General features: G+C 39.7%; 1 protein-coding gene across 1 annotated transcript in view; it reads left to right on the top strand.

The window, feature by feature from the left end:
* The window catches only part of PTPN20 (protein tyrosine phosphatase non-receptor type 20), a 61,009-nt gene extending 41,699 nt beyond the window's left edge, over positions 1-19,310 (top strand). The window contains exons 8-12 of the mRNA XM_065919210.1: positions 2,292-2,354; positions 3,212-3,273; positions 3,819-3,885; positions 12,213-12,368; positions 19,005-19,310. Of these exons, the coding sequence (XP_065775282.1) occupies positions 2,292-2,354; positions 3,212-3,273; positions 3,819-3,885; positions 12,213-12,368; positions 19,005-19,310 (654 nt within the window). The remainder of the gene's footprint in view (positions 1-2,291; positions 2,355-3,211; positions 3,274-3,818; positions 3,886-12,212; positions 12,369-19,004) is intronic.
* The last annotated feature ends 658 nt before the right edge of the window (positions 19,311-19,968 follow it).

Here is a 19,968-nt window from a genome sequence, read left to right as displayed (position 1 = left end):
TGTATCAATGACAATCACATGATAAGGGGCTCAACTTCATTAGTCTTTAGGTAAATGAAATCAAAGAGATTTCAAACCAGTCAATGTTAAAGGAAATACCCCTAATACTCTGGAAGGACTGATGTTGAAGCTCAAAGCTTTGGCCACCTGATGCAAACAGCTGATTCATTAGAAAAGACCCTGTTGCTGGGAAAGATTGTAGGCAGAAAGAGAAGTGTTGGATGGCATCACTGACTCAATGGATATGAGTTTGAGCAAACTCCAGGAAATGCTGAGGGACCGGGAAGCCTGGCATGCTGCAGTCCATGGGATTGAGAATAGTCAGACCCAACTTGGCGACTGAACAACAACAACAAAATGAAATTAAAACCATGATGAAATATCACGAGATATTGACTAGAAAGGCTAATATAAAAAATAATGACAACACCAAATGCTGATGAAGATTTGAAAAAAAACTGGATTAGTTACACATTGCTTATGCTTCCCAGGTGGCTCAGTGGTAAAGAATCTGCCTTCCAATGCAGGAGACATGGGTTTGATCCTTGGGGCAGGAAGATCCCCTGGAGGAGCAATGGCAACCCACTCCAGTATTCCTGCCTGGAGAATCCCATGGACAGAGGAGCCTGGTGGGCTACAGTCCATAGGGTCTCAAAGAGTCAGACACAAGTGAGCCGCAGCAGCATACATTGCTTATAGGGATGAATGTAAAATGGAATATCCAGTCTGGAAAATAGTTTTTAAATTTCTTTAAAAAAAACAAAACAAAAGCAGAACTAAACTAAACTTACCATATAATCCTAGCAATAACACTCTTGGGTGTTTAATCCATGGAAATGAAAGCTTCTGTTCACATAAAAACCTGTATGTATGTGTTCATAGCAGATCTATTTATCATTGCCCCAAACTGGAAAAAAACCTAAATGTCCTTTAACACATCCATACTTTGGAATACTATTTAGTAATAAAAAGGAATGAACTATTGATATACTCAATTTGCATGAATCTCAAACAATTAGCAATGATAAGAAGTCTCAAAAAGTTGTATATTACATGATTCCATTATGTAATCCACTTGAAACAACAAAACTGTAGAGATTCAGAACAGATTACTGGTCGCCAAGGGTTGAGGATTGGAGTGGGTGGGTAGTTCTAATAGATAACAGGAGGAAGGTGGTATAGTTATGCATTTTGGTTGTGGTTGCAGTTACATGAATCTTCACATGTGATAACTTTGTATACAATAACACATGTATGCCTATGCTGACAAATGATTGCATGTAAAACTGGCGAAATCTGAAAAGGCTGTAAACTATACCAATGTCAGTTTCCTGGTTTTGATATTATACTCTAGTTGTATAAGGTGGTATAATACTAGGTGAAAAGATGAAAATGATCCCTGTACATTTTTTGCAACTTACTATGTATCTATAGTTATTTCAATATAAAATATTTAAAGGATTAATTAAAATTTTAAGTTATAGTAATGAAAAGTTATAAAAATAAATGAATACTTAAATTTTCTCTGATTTTTATGTACTTTTGGATGATAGTTGACAGTTGACAAACCTTAAATTTCACAAGGCCTTACTGCACACGACTGGTCCTCAGCTTGCACCACATGTGACTTTTTAAGCAAGTTGAACAACACCTGATCTGGTCTATATCCTGTTCCACTGATGAGGCTGCTTGGTGCTACACCACTGTCAGATTGCCATTAAGATTTTCTAAACACTTATTACCAGTTTCTGGAGTTATCTCACTTTGGTCTAGCAACAGCCTTTTGCAGACCTGCACCAGCTTAGCGACCACACTGGGTAGTGCTGTTCTCCGAGCACAGGTGCAGAATCTGGTGTTGGGCCAACTGTTGCTCAGGGTCTCCACTTGAGTTGAGAGGGCTCTTTATATGAGAAACAGCTGTGTTACTGTTGTGGCCAGAAAAGGTTTTCTATGCTTCAGACTCTTGCAGAATCACAATGCTGCTTTAAGTTCTCCCTTTGGAGAACAGAAAGTATACACAGGGGCAAATTTGTTGTTATTTCTTTTGGAGAACATTTCTTATTATAAATGATTGCTTCCTGCTTTTTCCTGGAAACCCATTTGAACAAGTCTTTCTTATTCACTAGACTAGGTTAAACATAGTACATGTTCCTATGACTGAAAATGAGAACTTGCTAGTTAAATCTTGAGATATCTTTTACTGGAAGGAAGTGTGGCGTACTCCTTAGGCATCTGTGGGTTTTGTGTTTTCCCTCTCTGGATAATACAAAATTACTGTCATCCTGTTACAGTTCAACATCATGAATATAGTGGGCCAAATGAGAGAACAACGTTGTGGAATGATCCAAACAAAGGTAAGTCACACCACATAAACTCTCAAGAGCAATAATGATATAAGAATGAACATTACATTGTAACATACATTGTATAGCACATTACAATTTGTAAAGCTCTTTTACCTACACAATTTCATTGAATTCTCACTGTCTGAGGTAAACATAAGTTATGCTCTGACATTATTGATGAAGTACCTCAAGTTCAGAGCAATGAAGTTTGTTTTGTCAGAGAGCAAGTGTAGGAACCAAATCTGAAATTGAAGTCTCATAATGCCCAAACATATGCTTAGTCCATAATGCTATGTTATTTAAGTAATGTACCTAAAGTTATTTTCCATAAATTTATGAATGGCAATTTTAGGACATTTATTTGCAACTAAAGTATCAGTCATTGGCATGTTATAAAAAAGATAGCATAAATATAACAGATATTAGTTATACTAATCATTGAAGGGTCAAGAGAATATGGATAATGAAAACAAACAGGTACCCCTAAATCTTTTTTATGGTTTTTTAAGGCAATGTTCAATGATATGAAGTATTTCCTTTGAACTAGGGTTGCCTAAGAGATCTGAGGCTACATCTTTAAAAAGTTTAAATTTGATTCATCCAATAAAGATATAAAGAGACTGATATTGAGTCAGATTCCCCCCTCTTCAGTTAACTAATTCTAGACCAAAGACTATATTATTACTGTTTATCTTCCTGATGCTTTAAAAAATGTATTTATATAAAGAAGTTCTTGGTTAAATGTTAACCTTTTTTATGCACTTCTTTTTAGGTGCTTTGTGGTTAAAAATACAAATATCTTTTCTGAAAGTGGATATTGGTATTCAATTAACATTCCATTGTTTTTTATATATGTGTGTGTTTAGGAGCAGTATATGTTTTGTTATAAAATTGTGCTTGAAGTTCTTCAGAAGCTTTGGACTGTAAAGTAAGAAAGACTTCTATTCCTCACACTTGAAACTATTAGCAAGTGGCTTGGAGCCTCCTCTTAAAGAACATGTTCGAGCTGTGCTTGAAGGGCTTTGCTTATACAAATGTGCTTTCTTGGTATATCATTTGACTTTCTGACAATTCCCTGAAGACAGTACCATTTGGTTTGGGGTAAATGGCATTTACCCACTGATCTTACTTAGGTAATATTAAATACCTTCCCACATTTCCCCATGAAATGAAAGTTATATAAAACAACTTCCGTCTATTTGGTTGAAGAGATTACAGAACCCAGTAAAGGATTTAAACTGTATTATTTAAGATTTTATTTGGAAAGACAGCTGGAGGGAGCAGAGAATTTTCAGAATCACAAGATCGAAGATTTTATCATGATTTCTTACAAGCATTTTCAAGACAGATACATATCCGTGTTTTTTAGCTAGAGTCTGTACTTTTAGGTGGTATTTGAATAGCTTAGATCACTGAAGAACCCAGTTAGAAAGGGTCAACTTTCTATGCAAATTGGATTCCCTTTCCCTGTAGTTCTCTACTCCTGTGGAGCCCCGGGGACCTCAGAGGACAAGCTGCCTTTCTAGAGCAGCTGGACAAGGTCTGGGAAGCATTTTCATGGGTGGGCAGAGTTCCTCCTCTCCATCACTTGAGCACACTGGCGAACAGTCCAAAACTAAAATAGATGTTTATGTAGAAAGTCCAAGAGGAAATTTTTGCCCGTTCTTGAGTTCTTTCCTATCCCACCCTAACACTTAACATATTAGTCTGCTTTGTTAAAAGCAAACATTACATTTTACTTGCCTCTTGATCTCTGCCCTTTAGCTTTAGAGGGCAATAAACTTGATATAAGCTTTATTACGTACTTCTAGGTATCTGTTACGCCAGATATATTTTTCAAACTAAAATCTATGATTATTATTTTATTCTTCAGCATTCCATTAAATCATTTACTTCCATTACTGCTCCACCTCTGCCATAACATTTAGAAGTTGGCTTTGGGAACCAGATTTTGGAGAACCAAATTCATAGTTGTGAAAATGAAAACTTCCATATTCTGTTTTTGAAAAGATGTGGCCATTATTAAATTCATCTTATTATAGGACTTTGCTTCATACAATTACAGTGATATTTTTGTCAAGGAATTTTAGTGACCAGTTATACTTGATTATAAACTATAAAGCAAGTGATACATGTCTTTGTATGATGTAATTTCAGTTAAAATCAGAGTAGTCTTTGCATTGTACTGAGAAAGTTTCTAATATTAATCCATAAGTCTTGAATTTTTAAGAGCTTATTTTGTTCCCTTAGCTGAGTGAACACTTGAAGAGATTGAATTAAAACTGATTCTTCTCATTTTAAAAATAATTAAATGCTGGAACTGTAATTTATATTAAATTAATTGATGATTTTACCTGTTTACATTGTTTTTGTAAATAATCTGTGCTAAATATTAATTTTGATGATTGACTTTTAATATTTATATTACTAATTTTCTTTTCTCTCATAGTAAAATAATAAATATAATGTACAATAATATTTCTGAAAAGGATTCTATGCTATTATTTAAATTGAAAGATTTACTATGTATTGCCTGAAGTATTTTTATTATTTGGACCTTGAAATGTTCTTATAAAGAAAATTTCCACAATTCTTGATGGTAAACATGTTTCTTCTTTAATGTGTGCCTCATATTTTTATAGCTGGACTAATTTTTAGTTTTTCAGAGAAATAAGTAAATATGAAAATGCTAATTGCATTTGTTTTTATTTCATTTTGGGGAAGTGAATTCTGAATTGAAAATTTTTGACTAATTGAAATACTAAGTTTTATATGAATAATAAATCAATTTTTGCCTAGGATATGAATATGAAACTCCCACTAACACTATATGAGTTTGTAAATGCTTATTTAGAGGAAATTTTAGAACATTTAAATATAAGCACATATGTACACGTTAGCTTTCAACTTTAAATACATAGTTTAAATCATATGTTCTTGGTGAATTTATATATTGGACGCAGACTTTTCAGAAATAAATGTAGATTTTATGCTTATGTAAGTCTTACCAATTTATTTTTCTTTTGGACCTTTCACCCCAATTTATCTAAAGGACTATTGAATTTTCAATTAAGTTTACAATTGTTACTCAAAGGTCATTTCAGTGATTTATTTATACTGAAAAATTTCAAGGAAAATACCTTACATAACTTTAAAACAAATGAGTTTCATTTTCTACTTATTTTTTCTCAATCTCCAGGAAAAATTAATTTTCTTCAATGTTGTCTTGAAGTTCAGGTAACTAAACCAGAAGATTGGAAAGTATTCATTAAATAAGTCAGCAATGCGATGATGAATCGTTCAGTGGGGAACTCCATTGTGTCCACTGCCACAATCAAAAACTAATAACTAATGACCTCATAATGAAACGATTTGAATTAGAAGGAATCTGAAAAGATATCTGATGCAACCATCATATCTGAAACTTCAACATTTTTTAAACACTACTAGCAAGCATCATCATAATTGGAGATGAAAAAATAGAGTCTTGTGATTAACAAAAGAGTACCTCCTGTTAGCACTATAGGTGAGTACTCCTCTAGAGTTTGGAGAAGGCGATGTCACCCCACTCCAGTACTCTTGCCTGGAAAATCCCATGGACAGAGGAGCCTGGTAGGCTGAAGTCCATGGGATCGCGAAGAGTCGGACACGACTGAGCGACTTCACTTTCACTTCTCACTTTCATGCATTGGAGAAGGAAGTGGCAACCCAGTCCAGTGTTCTTGCCTGGAGAATCCCAGATGGGGGGGGCCTGGTGGGCTGCCGTTTCTGGGATTGCACAGAGTTGGACATGACTGAAGCAACTTAGCAGCAGCAGCAGCTCTAGAGTTATCTAGCCAATGCAATAAGATTACAAAATGGTATAATTGGCATAAATGTTAGAAAATTGGAACATATAATCTTTTGTTTGGATATTTTGCCCACCTAGAAATAGTGAACTCAAGTATAGTATTAGAAAACTCATTATGAAGTATGGATAAAAATATATCTATGCACCAAAAATTAATCTTTCTTTATATCAAGGGTCAGCAAACTAGCCTGCAGGCCAAATCTGACCTATTGCCTATTTTTGTAAATAGAGTTCTATGACTGTTTCTTTGTATGTTGTCCTTAGCTGCTTTTGTGCTGCAGTGGCAGTGGCAAGGTGGTAGAGATCATATGGCCCATAAAGTCTGAAATATTTATCATCATGACCTTTTAAAGAAGAAGTTGGCCAACCTCTGATATATATCTCTAATGGGAAAAGCATCTCTGAGCAATAGGGATATGTAACATATATATTTTATAAAATGTATAAAATACTGAAGATTAAACTTACCAGGAACTTGACCAACTGATACTGATATTCTGAATGAATAGTAAATGCACGAGCCATGATATTTTGTAATGAAAAATTAGTTGTGCGGAAGGGAGAGGGTTTGCCTTAGCAATAATCAAAGTATTGTCCAAAGTCACAGTAATTAAAGCAATGTGATACTGGTATAGGGATACATAAATGGTTTGGTGGAACAAAATAGTCAAAAAATAGACTCCATAGACTCATATATATTTGTGAATATTTAATACATGTGTGTGCATGCTAAGTTGCTTCAGTCATGTCTGACTCTTTGCAACCCTATTGACTGTAGTCCCCGCCAGGCTCCTCTGTCCATGGGATTCTCCTGGCAAGAATACTGGAGTGGGTTGCTATGTCCTTCTCCAGAGGATCTTCCTGACCCAGGTCCATCTCTTAAGTCTCCAGCATTGGTAAGCAGGTGCTTTACCACTAGCACCGCCTGAGAAACCCATTTAATTTAATACATATTGTATGTGAAAAATGGCATTTCAAATCCAGAGCTTCAAAACATATGAAGCCGAAAACTGATAGAACTGACAAAACTGGAGAGATAGAAAAATCTTCAACTATAGTTAAAAGTTTTGCCTCTTAATAGTTGATAGAATAAATAGATGGAAAATCAGTAAGGATGTAAAAGAATTGTAGAACAATATCAACCTGCTTGATCTAATTGACATTTGTAGAGAACTGCACCAAACTATAGCAGAATATACACTTTTAAAAGTGCATTTGGAATATTCACAAACATTATATTTGGGGTTCAAAATAGTCTCAGTATAATTAAAAGGAAAAGAACTATATGTTTATGGAATTAAATGGAGATCAATGCTATAAAAGTGTTTTGAAAATTCCAAGGTATTTGGAAATTTAACAAGGTACTTCTAAATAACTTATGAGTCAAACAAAAAAGAGAAATTAGAAAATATTTTGAAATGAATAAAAACAAAACAATATCAGCTTGTAAGATGCAGTGACAAAGTTTAGGGGGAAACTTGAAAAACTTTTTTGAGAGAGCTATACCAATATTTAGAGGGGAATTTGTAACCTTAAATACATATGTTAGGAAAGAAAGGGCAAAATTAGTAAGATAAACAAGCATTAATCTCAAGAAGTTAAAGGACAGCAAAATTAGCCAAAGTAAATTTGGAGGAAGTTAAGACTAGAAACAAATGACATAGCAAATATATAATAAGGGGAATCAATATAGCTTGATCAACATTGATTCTATTAATAATAAGACATCTAGAAAGCTGAGAGAAGGCACAAATAATAAAGAGCATGAATAGAAAAAAAAATTATTATAGAATCTGGAGACTTTATAAAAAGAAAATGCAGGCTCCAAAAGCAAAGGCAACAAAATAAAAAATAAAAGTGAGAATGTGTCAAACTAGAAAGCTACTGCACAGCAAAGAAAACTCAACGAAATGAAAAAAGCAGCTTATAGGATGAGAACACATCCCAACTCATACCTGGAAATGAGTCAATGTCCAAAATTTATAAAGAGCTCTTACAACTCAATAGCAAACTACAACAGTAACAACAAACACAAAAGGAAACTGATTTTTTAAAAATGAGCAGATGATCTGAATAGACATTTTTTCCAAAGAAGATGTCCTACTGGTACAGAAAAGATGCTCAGCATCACTAATCATCAGGGAAGCGCATATCAAAACCACAATGAAGTAACACCTCATACCTGATAGAATGCTATTATGAAAAAGGTAAGTTCTGGCATGTAGACAAAGTGGGAACTGCATACAATATTGATGAGGTTATAAATTGGTGCAGCCATCACAGAAAAGATCATGGAGGTTCCTTAAAGTGAAAGTGAAAGTCGCTCAGTCATGTCTGACTCTTTGCAACCCCATGGGCTATTCAGTTCAGTTCAGTGCCTCAGTCGTGTCTGACTCTTTGCAACCCCATGGACTGCAGCAGGCGAGGCCTCCCTGTCCATCACCAACTCCAGGAGTTTACTCAAACTCATGTCCATTGAGTCAGTGATGCCATCCAACCATCTCATCCTCTGTCGTCCCTTTCTCCTCCTGCCTTCAATCTTTCCCAGCATCAGATCTTTTCAAATGAGTCACTTCTTTGCATCAAGTGGCCAATGTATTGGAGTTTCAGCTTCAGCATGAGTCCTTCCTATGAATATTCAGGGCTGATTTCCTTCAGGATGGACTGGTTGGATCTCCTTGCTGTGTAAGGGATTCTCAAGAGTCTTCTCCAGCACCACAGTTCAAAAGCATCAATTCTTTGGTGCTTGTCTTTATAGTCCAACTCTCACATCCATACATGACTATTGGAAAAACCATAGCCTTGACTAGATGAACCTTTGTTGGCAAATGTCTCTGCTTTTTATAAGTTGTCTAGGTTGGTTATAACTTTTCTTCCAAGGAGCAAGTGTCTTTTAATTTCATGGCTGCAGTTACCATCTGCAGTGATTTTGGAGCCCAAGAAAATAAAATCTGACACTGTTTCTACTCTTTCTCCATCTATTTGCCATGAAGTGATGGGACCTGGTGCCATGATTTTAGTTTTCTGATTGTTGAGCTTTAAGCCAACTTTTTCATTCTTCTCTTTCACTTTCATCAAGGGGCTCTTTAGTTCTTCATTTTCTGCTTAAGCGTGGTGTCATCTGCATATCTGAGGTTATTGATATTTCTCCCAGCAGTCTTGATTCCAGCTTGTGCTTCTTCCAACCCAGCATTTCTCATGATGTACTCTGCATATAAGTTAAATAAGCAGTGTGATAATATACAGCCTTGACATACTCCTTTTCCTATTTGGAACCAGTCTGTTGTTCCATGTCCACTTCTAACTGTTGCTTCTTGACCTGCATACAGATTTCTCAGGAGGCCGGTCAGGTGGTTGGGTAATTCCATCTCTTGAAGAATTTTCCACAGTTTATTGTGATCCACACAGTCAAAGGCTTTGGCATAGTCAATAAAGCAGAAGTAGATGGTTTTCTGGAACTCTATTGCTTTTTCTATGATCCAGCAGATATTGGCAATTTGATCTCTGGTTCCTCTGCCTTTTCTAAAACCAGCTTGAGCATCTGGAAGTTCACGGTTCACATATTGTTGAAGCCTGGCTTGGAGAATTTTGAGCATTACTCTGCTAGCATGTGAGATGAGTGCAACTGTGTGGTAGTTTGAGCATTCTTTGGCATTGCCTTTCTTTGGTATTGGAATGAAAACTGACATTTTCCAGTCCTGTGGCCACTGCTGAGTTTTCCAAATTTGCTGGCATATTAAGTGCAGCACTTTCACAGCATCCTCTTTTAGGATTTGAAATAGCTCAACTGGAATTCCATCACCTCCACTAGCTTTGTTCGTGGTGATGCTTCCGACAGCCCACTTGACTTCACCTTCCAGGACACCTGGCTCTAGGTGAGTGATCACACCATTGTGATTATCTGGGCCATGAAGATCTTTTTTATATAGTTTTCTGTGTATTCTTGCTACCTCTTCTTAATATCTTCTGCTTCTGTTAGGTCCATACCATTTCTGTCCTTTATTGTGCCCATCTTTGCATGACATATTCCCTTTGTATCTCTAATTTCCTTGAAGAGATCTTTAGTCTTTCCCATTCCATTGTTTTCCTCTATTTCTTTTCACTGATCACTGAAGAAGGCTTTCTTGTCTCTCCTTGCTATTCTTTGGAATTCTGCATTCAAATGGGTATATGTTTCCTTTTCTCCTTTGCTTTTCACTTCTCTTCTTTTCTCAACAGTTTGTAAGCCCTCCTCAGACAACCATTTTGCCTTTTTGTATTTCTTTTTCTTGGGGATGGTCTTGATCACTGCCTCCTGTACAATGTCACGAACCTCTGTCCATAGTTCTTCAGGAACTCTGTCTATCAGATCTAGTCCCTTAAATCTATTTCTCACTTCCACTGTATAGTCATAAGGGATTTTATTTAGGTCATACATGAATGGCCTAATGGTTTTCCCTACTTTCTTCAATTTAAGTCTGAATTTGGCATTAAGGAGTTCATGATCTGAGTCACAGTCAGCTTCTGGTCTTGTTTCTGCTGACTGTATAGAGCTTCTCCATTTTTGGCTGCAAAGAATATAATCAATCTGATTTCAGTGTTGACAATCTGGTGATGTCCATGTGTAGAGTCTTCTCTTGTGTTGTTGGAAGAGGGTGTTTGCTATGACCAGTGCGTTCTCTTGGCAAAACTCTATTAGCCTTTTCCCTGCTTCATTCTGTATTCCAAGGCCAAATTTTCCTGTTACTCCAGGTATCTCTTGACTTCCTACTTTTGCATTCCAGTCCCCTATAGTGAAAAGGACATCTTTGGGGGTGTTAGTTCTAGAAGATCTTGTATGTCTTCATAGAACCATACAACTTCAGCATTACTGGTCGGGGCATAGACTTGGATTACTGTGATATTGAATGGTTTGCTTTGGAAATGAACAGAGATCATTCTGTTGTTTTTGACATTGCATCCAAGTACTGCATTTTGGACTCTTTTGTTGACTATGATGGCTGCTCCATTTCTTCTAAGGGATTCCTGCCCACAGTAGTGAATATAATGGCCATCTGAGTTAAATTCACCCTCTCCAGTCCATATTAGTTCTCTGATTCCTAAAATGTCAGTGTTCACCCTTGCCATCTCCTGTTTGACCACTTCCAATTTGCCTTGATTCATGGACCTAACATTCCAGGTTCCTATGCAATATTGCTCTTTACAGCATCGGACTTTACTTCCATCACCAGTCACATCCACAACTGGGTGTTGTTTTTGCTTTGGCTCCATCTCTTCATTCTTTCTTGGAGTTATTTCTCTACTGATCTCTAGTAGCATATTGGGCACCTACCGACCTGGGGAGTTCATCTTTCAGTGTCCTATATTTTTGCCTTTTCATACTGTTCTTGGGATTCTCAAGGCAAGAATACTGAAGTGGTTTGCTATTCTCCTCTCCAGTGGACCATGTTTTGTCAGAACTCTCCACCATGACCCGTCCGTCTTGGGTGGCCCTACACAGCATGGCTCATAGTTTCATTGAGCTAGACAAGGCTGTGGTCCATGTGATCTGATTGGTTAGTTTTCTGTGATTGTGGTTTTCAGTCTGTCTGCCCTCTGAAGGAAGATAAGAGGCTTATGGAAGCTTCCTGATGGGAGAGACTGACTGAGGGGGAAACTGGGTCTTGTTCTGTTGGGCGGGGCCATGCTCAGTAAATCTTTAACACAATTTTCTGTTGAAGGGCAGGGCTGTGTTCCATCCCTGTTATTTGACCTGAGGCCAAACTATGGTGGAGGTAATGAAGATAATGACGACCTCCTTCAAAAGGGCCCTTGCAGGCACTGCTACACTCAGTGCCCCCAACCCTGCAGCAGGCCACCACTGACCCACGCCTCTGCCAGAGACTCCTGGACACTCACAGGCAGGTCTGGGTCAGTCTCTTGTGGGGTCACTGCTCCTTTCTCCTGGGTCCTGGGGCACACAAAGTTCTGTCTGTGTCCTCCCAGAGCCCATTTCCCCAGTCCTGTGTAAGCTCTGGGGGCTCTATTGTGGGGTTAAGCTGACCTCCTCCGAGAGGGCTGATGCCACACCCAGGTCTGCTGCGCCCATCCCCTGCCTCTGCAGCAGGCCACTGCTGACCCGAACCTCCTCAGGAGACACCCGAACACGGTTCTGTCCCAGGCTCCGAGGGGTCTCTGGTCTTGGTTTGCACAAGGTTTGTTTGAGCCCCCTGAGCGTCTCTGGTGGGTACAGGGTTTGATGCTAAACGTGATCCCGCCCCTCCTACCATCTTGCTGGGGCTTCTCCTTTGCCCTTGGACATCCGGTGTCTCCTTCAACTCACTTCAGCGCCGCACAGCCGCCGCTCAAGCACCATGCAGCCTCAGCTCCAGCCGGCGTGCCGCTGCACGGACCATACAGTCCATAGAATTCTCCAGGCCAGAATACTGGAGTGGGTAGCCTTTCCCTTCTCGGGGGGTCTTCCCAACCCAGGGATTGACCCCAGATCTCCTGCATAACAGGTGGATTCTTTACCAGCTGAACCACAAGGGAAGCCCTTAAGGAGTTAGAAATAGAACTACTCTATGATCCAGCAATTCCACTTCTGGGTATTCATCCAAAGAAAATTAAAACACTAATTTGAAAAAATATATGTACCCTCGTGTTCTCAGCAGCATTATTTACTATAGCCAAGATATGGCAACCATCAAAGTGTCCATCCATAGATGGATGAATGGATATAGTTGTGAGATACACACACACGCACACTCATAGATACGCAGACACACAATGAACACTATTCAGCAACAGAAAAGAAGAAAATCTTGCTATTTGCAGCAACATGAGTGGACCTTGAGGACATTATGCTAAGTGAAATAAATCAGAGGAAGACAAATATTACATGACCTCACTTGTATGTGAAATCTAAAAAATGAAACAAAACAAAGACCAAGCTCATGGATATAGAAAACAGATTGGTATCTATTAGAAGCCATAGCTGGAGGGTGGACGAAATGAGTGAAGGGGGTCAAAGGTACAAATTTCCAGGTATAAAATAAGTCATGCGGATATAGTATACAGCTTGGTGACCATTGATAATAATATAGTCACCAATATAATATCTGAAAACTACTAAGAAAGTAGATTTTAAAAGTGTTCATCACAAGAAAAAAAAATTTAAACTTGTATGGTATAGGATGTTAACTAGACTTATTCTGGTGATCATTTTGCAGTGTATACAAATATAGAACCCTTATGTTGTATACCTGAAACTTAGATAATGTTATATGTCAATTATCCCTCAATAAAAAATGTTGAAAAAAGAAAATGAGAGCATATCAATAAGTGTATGCCAATACACTTGAAATGGACAGATTCCTAGAAAAATACTAAAACTAATACTCAAAATAGAAATTCATAATAAGTAGGTTTAAAATGTCAAAGAAACTGATTCCTAATTAGAACCATTCCTCAATAAAAACTTCAGGTAGGTAGCTTCACTGGCAAGTTCTAAAAAAATAATTAGAAATTTCTCCAATCTTATCCAGTTCTTTGATAGAAAAAAAGATTAGCATAACATTGATAGCAAAACCCAGAAAGGAACTATGAGAACATACGAGGTCAATTTGACTCAGGAACATGTATGCATTTATCTGAACAAAGTGGTAGCAAACTGAACCTAGGAAAAAACTGTTAGAAGACAATTTTTAAAGACAGCATAATTATTATTTTAATAGCTCAAAATATACACAAGTCAAAATTTGTGTTTAACTTATCAATCAATGAGGGAACCCCTAACCTTGTTCTCAGGAAAAATTTTTAAAAAGCATTCATAAACAGGTATAATATAAGCTACAAGAATATAGTACAGGGAATGTAGCCAATATTTTACAATAACTATTAATATAAATGGATTATAACCTCCATTGAGAACACCAAGTAATCCACGTTTGGTCCACTTCAAAGCCTTTCACAAATTTTCCTGCAATGTAAAAAGAATAAGCTATCATGATCAAATTTGGCTTATTCTAGAAATGCCAAATTGGTTTGACAATGTAAAATCAGTGAATGTGATTCATCACATTAATGGATTAAAAGAGAAAATCCTATACACAGCTCAATAAATGCAGAAAAAAGTTTTGATGAAATTTTATATCCATTTTTTATTTTTAAAAAGAAAGTTCTTAGCAAACTAGGAACTGAAGAGAATTGCTTTAATCTGCTAGCAAGTAGATGCAGCATACTTACAGGAAATGTTCATTTAATAGTAAGACATTGCAGCCTTCCGACAAATCAAGTGCTGTTTCGGACTTGTCTTCTGAAATGTTGGGTAGCTGTGGAACTGGGGAAATAGTCCACTACACAGTCAAGCTTGGATAGTAGCTCCAAGGAAATGACTAAGTGCCCCTTCATGTAAAAGATCATGCCTTTCTTACTCCTGATGATTCTTAAGTTCTTTCTAGACATAGAAGGCTTTGGTTAAGTATACACCATAGAACACCTTCAATATTCTCAAACAGTATCCTTTCTGCTCAGGTTCAGCCACTTGGGATGTCAGCAATCCAGAACCAATCCTCTCACAAACCCAGCGTAGAAAACTTACTTCCCAGAAATACCTGTTAGTATTTTTATTCTCTCAAAAAATACATCTGAAGAGCTCAGTACTCTGGTGTTAAAGTGCTTGTTCACAGGGAATTCTGCCTGTATAAAGCAGAAAACAAAGCAGAACATTAAAGCTATTTTCAACAAAGGGCCAAATCAAAGAGACACAGCATTCCAGAGTCTGAGCAGTTCCGGCCCTACAAAACAAAATGGTGTGTGCGTCCCTTAGCGACTGTCCAAGCTGGCTTGCCATTGAGGATCGGGGTCTGTTGTGGCCTGCTCAGGGTGCCTGAGCTGGCATACTTATGTGAGCAGCTTGTTTTTACGAGTGTTCTAATGACTTCTAAGGGGTGACAGTGTCTCTGCCCACTGGTACTAACTGCTACCCTCAGAGCTGAGTGATGGCATTTGGCCTCAATGGCCACCCCCTAGCTCCTCTGGTCAAGTTCTGTGGGGGAGAGTCATCCAGGGGGTAGAGAGACTGCCAGGCTCCTGCCGGAGCCAAAGAGCCTGAGTAAGGCATTTGTAAGGGAGGCCTGGGGTTGAGCAGGGTCACTCACATCTCCTCTGACTCTTGACCTTCAGGGAAGGTATGTTGATGGAAAGATAAGCTATAAAAGCAAGTCATAGAAAGCAGCGCAATAATAACAAGTAATCTGAGAATACACTTTTGTTGGGATTCATTAAGTGAGAAGAAAAGAGGCCTCTGCTCATCACTGTAATAATGAGGCCAGGACTAGATCTGTGTCAGTGGCCAGGACGGTGTCCTACCTGGAAGGGATGCTGGAGAAGTGCAGGAACCTGAGAGGTAAAGCTGGGGGACTGCGAGAGAGCCTCCATAGACCTGTGGGCAGGGGGCACCCTGGGCTGAGTAGGCTGGTTTGCTGGAGAATCACAAATGTACACTGCTAGTGCCCTCCCTGTCTACTGTCACTCACAAGTTCCCTAGTCGTCCACACCCAGATACATGGATAGTCATGCAGGTGTGATCTCCTGGTACTTCTCTGCCTTCCCCACCACCCACCTTTCTTCTGAGCAGAGCAGGAAGGGACAGGGTCATATTCCTCTTAAAGCCCTCTCCTTTAAATAGGTGCAGACTTATGAAGCATTATACACTTTCTTCACTCTCACCCCTAGACCATTAGAGCGATTGTTTATATCACAACTACAGCAAACACAACATCATAATTATTAATGGGTGACTTTCTTAGGAGCTGTCATAGGTTCAGCTGTGCTTTCCTCTGCTTTGAGTCATTATTACCAAGTGCGATGCCTAAATAGAATAAGTTCTCAGTAAAAGATGAATAGAGAATGGATGAACAGAAAAATTGTCATTGCATACCTATCAGGTAATGTCAGTGTTTTGGAGCAATGTTCATATCATAGGCATGAGCATACTATCCAGAAATGCTTAGGCATATTCCACAGAAACCAGTCCCATGAGAGTTAATAAGAGAAGAGTTCTTGGGACGTACTGCATTCCATAGGCTTCCTGGTGGCTCAGATGGTAAAGAATGTGTGCAGTGCAGGAGACCTGGATTTGATTCCTGGGTTGGCAAGATCCCCTGGAGAAGGGAATGGCTACCCACACCAATATTCTTGCCTGGAGAATTCCATGGGCAGAGAAGTCTGGGGGGCTATAGTCCATGCGGTCACAAAGAGTCAAACATGATTGAGTGACAAACTTCATTCTGTGGGAGTTCCATGGTACAGACTAGTATACTAGCATCAGATGGACCAGGAGAAGGACTTGCACACAGAAAATGCCATCTCTCTTGATCTTTGGTATGAAATTATGATTACAGGAAGAAGGATGAATGAATTAGATATTGGATTATAATAGAAAACTTTCTTTCGTCTCTTTAGTGGTTATATAGGAATTCTATTGCATTTATTAGCATTTATCCTCCAATAGCTTTTCCAAGAAGAGCTCATGAGTTCTATATTTCATGTCTGGAATGTTTGAAAATGTCTTTCTCATGTAGTATTCTGTTTGTTAGGCTCTGCATAAAATTCACATGTCGTTCTTTTCTCATTTGGAGGGTTTTGTAGGTATTGTAGATATTTGTAGACATTTTGTAGACATTCACTTAACCTCATAGCATTGAATGTTGTTATGGAGGAAGCTGTTGTGTTGAAAACATAATTCTCATGTAAACAGGCAGATAATATATGTCATTGTTCCATTTAACTTATTAATGGCCAGACCAGCGAAGACAAAAAGGCTGACTGGGTTTAGGAAATAAGAAATTTTTCCCCAAGCACTATCTACTCATGTTTAAACTTCTTTTGTTCTCCCATGACCTTTTTCTTCTCCTCCTCCTTCTTTTTGAGGGCTTCTCTCTCCTTTAGTTCTTGTTTTGTGGAACCATAATTCTCATCTATTGAGTATTCTTCAGCTGCCGGTTGTCTGTTTCTTCTCTTCTGGTGTTTGAATAGTTCCCATGGTTGCTCCTTTCCACTCTGACAGGAAACCCTTCTGTCTACAGTGAACACTCATGGATGGTGTTGGTATTGTCAGGGCTGGAAGCTTGGACTTCTCTCTGCTGCCTCTGAACTTGTCCTTATCAGCGCAGACTTCTGCATATGTCCCTGCTCCTCAATTTCAAGTAGTTCATATATTTGAATGAGTGAATGAATGTCCATACCTTATTTTCAGGGTGCATTTTCTCAGTGTTTTGGTGAAGCCGGTCACCACGAACGCTTGTTTACTATTAGAGAAACTAAGTGAATAAGCAGCTTAGTGTTGTCACAGAGGGCCCTCAGGAGTTCTCCCTTTTCATGAAGTGAAGAGATTTTGCATTCTCATGCTGCAGTGCTAAAGACTAGAGTTGTTAAGTAGACAGCACTTGACATTCTCTCCCGGACCACCTCTCAAGAGAGGCAGTCTGGTAACAATGAATATACAATCACCATCTTGATTGCTGGTGCTGTTTGTATAAGGCATTTTGGGAATCACTGGTACATGAATCCTTCTGGACTTGGGGATTCCCTTTTGCTTAGCTTTTTCTGTAGATAACAGGTAAACCAAAGGTTGTTGGCTAAAAATAATTCAGAGTGTTGGTCAACCCCAGATTCTTCTCTCCACACGCATAGTGCTTGGATATGTTGAAAGTGCCTAACCCTGTGTGTTCCAGAGACAGTGGTAAGAAGGTGAGCTTCTTTCTGATTTAAAGCCCTGTTCACCCTGGAAACTGAGAAGACATGACTCACTCACAGAGAATGATCAGAAGGATAACAAGGAGAGAAAGTGACAGTCCTTGAAGCAAAATAGGGGCTCACCAGGCCCCTTCAGAATCCTGCTGCTGGCTGTAGCACACTGTCCACATTGGCCCGGCTTGAGTGTATCTGGCCTTGCACGGGCCCAGTACATGGCGTCCTCTTGAGTGGGTGTGGTCTATATGTGAGTTCCTCCTGCTATGAGAGTAGGATCACGGCCATCTTTTAAGTAGAAGTGGTTGTTCATCTTTCCACAGACAGTAGTGAGACCCTGAGGCCAGTTCCTTGTAATGACTTTTCCTGGCAAGAAAGATCCACACTGAGAACAAGCCGTCATTATATTCCAGGCTGCTGAAAAGGAAGGGTGGGTACCAGAATCGGCAGGCCCTAGTTGCTGGGATCAGCTGTCATTTGTCTCTTTCTTGGTTGTATCCCAACTTCTTTCTAACTCAGGGTCCCTTCAGACAGGGTAGGTCAGCACTGGGCCAGGCTTAGAACAGGCACAGCTCCTCTCAGAATTATTATGCTCTAGTTTTCCATGTGATTTTTCTCTTACAAAACAATCCATCCCACCTGAGGAAAGGGGGAAAGAAAAAAAAAAAAAAACAGACCATGATATTAAAAGTTTATTGTTGCAGTGATAATTTTACTGCTCACCTCTGGATTAACCTTGGTCTAACACATTTCCAACTTCATCGTATTCACTCTGTATTGTTAATGCTTAAAATATTTTCTGTGCCCCGAAGCATTAATTAAATGAGTGGTTACATAAATGACAGAAGAAGAGGCAGCAAGGTGAGTTTATTCTAGCTTTAAATGTAGTTGAATGCCTGTTCTTTGCGTGACCTGTTGGGAAGAGCAGCACCAGCCACCCTGGGGTGTGAGAGCAGTGCCTCCTTGCCGAGCAAGATCACAGCACAGTGGATGCTTGGGTCTGTTACCCCATCTGGAGCTCACAGGAACCCCCGAAAGAGAGGTTAATTGGTCCTTGTTGGTGAGGCGGACTCTAAGTCACATGTAATTGTACCCAGAGCCAGCTGCCCCCATTCTCCACACCTCTGCTCTGCCTCAGCTCTTCAGTGGGCCTCAGGGTCTCCCTGCTTTTCTGCTTGGATTTGGAGCTGACAACGAGCCTCTTTGTGGACAGAAACACAGCCACCCTGACACTTCCTGTGTGGGCTGATTTTCCACTTGCCAGCAGCACTGGCCCCCAGGGCCCACAGAGCCCAGGGCACCTGTTGTTTGAACTCAGGAGGCTTCTGTGTGACCGGAAGCCCCAAGTTCTCACCCCTCCAGGCTGCTCAGCCCGCTCCCTGGTAAAGACTGACCTGGAATGACAGGCAGTTTCTACAGTTAGGTTGGAGAGGGTGGGATGTGCTCTATCAAAGAAGGAAGGGGGGAGGCCGTTGGATCAGTGTTTGCCTGGATCCTTTATAACCACCTTGAAATGGTTTCCTGCCACTAAAGTGGTCCCACCTTTGTCAGCCCCCCACCACAGGGCACCCCCTCACCCATGCCAGCAGTCAGAGTGTGTGCCCCTCTAGGAGAGCCTGTTACCTCTAATGAGATTACTCTGCCCAAAGCCTGGCCTGGCTCCCCTCCATGTAACCAGAAAGCTCCAAACCTGCTGGGCAGGCCAACTGTGAAGTCTTCTCCACTGGCACAGCCTTCTGCTTCCTGGAGAAGGAAACGTGGACAGCAGCCTTCACATCTAGGTCTGGAAGTGGGGTGCTGGCCAACCAAGTCTGCTCTGAGGTCACCAGGTCAGCCGCCAGGACAAACAGACCCTGCTTACCCTGGGCCCAGGCACTGAGATGGGGGCAAAGCTGCAAGGGCCCCAGGCCAGGAACAGCTGCCCACGGGGCCTTCAGCTCAGGAGGCCGTCGCTCAAGCCAAAGAAGCGCCATGAACCAAGGCCAGGCTTGGGCTCTCAAGGTGACTGGAATAGCAGGCCAATCGTTTCCAAGGCTTGGAGACAGTCCCAGTGTGCGCAGA

Source organism: Muntiacus reevesi, chromosome 2 (assembly GCF_963930625.1).
Source record: "Muntiacus reevesi chromosome 2, mMunRee1.1, whole genome shotgun sequence".
In the NCBI taxonomy this organism is placed as follows: domain Eukaryota; kingdom Metazoa; phylum Chordata; class Mammalia; order Artiodactyla; family Cervidae; genus Muntiacus; species Muntiacus reevesi.
This window is presented reverse-complemented; position numbering and strand designations above follow the sequence as displayed.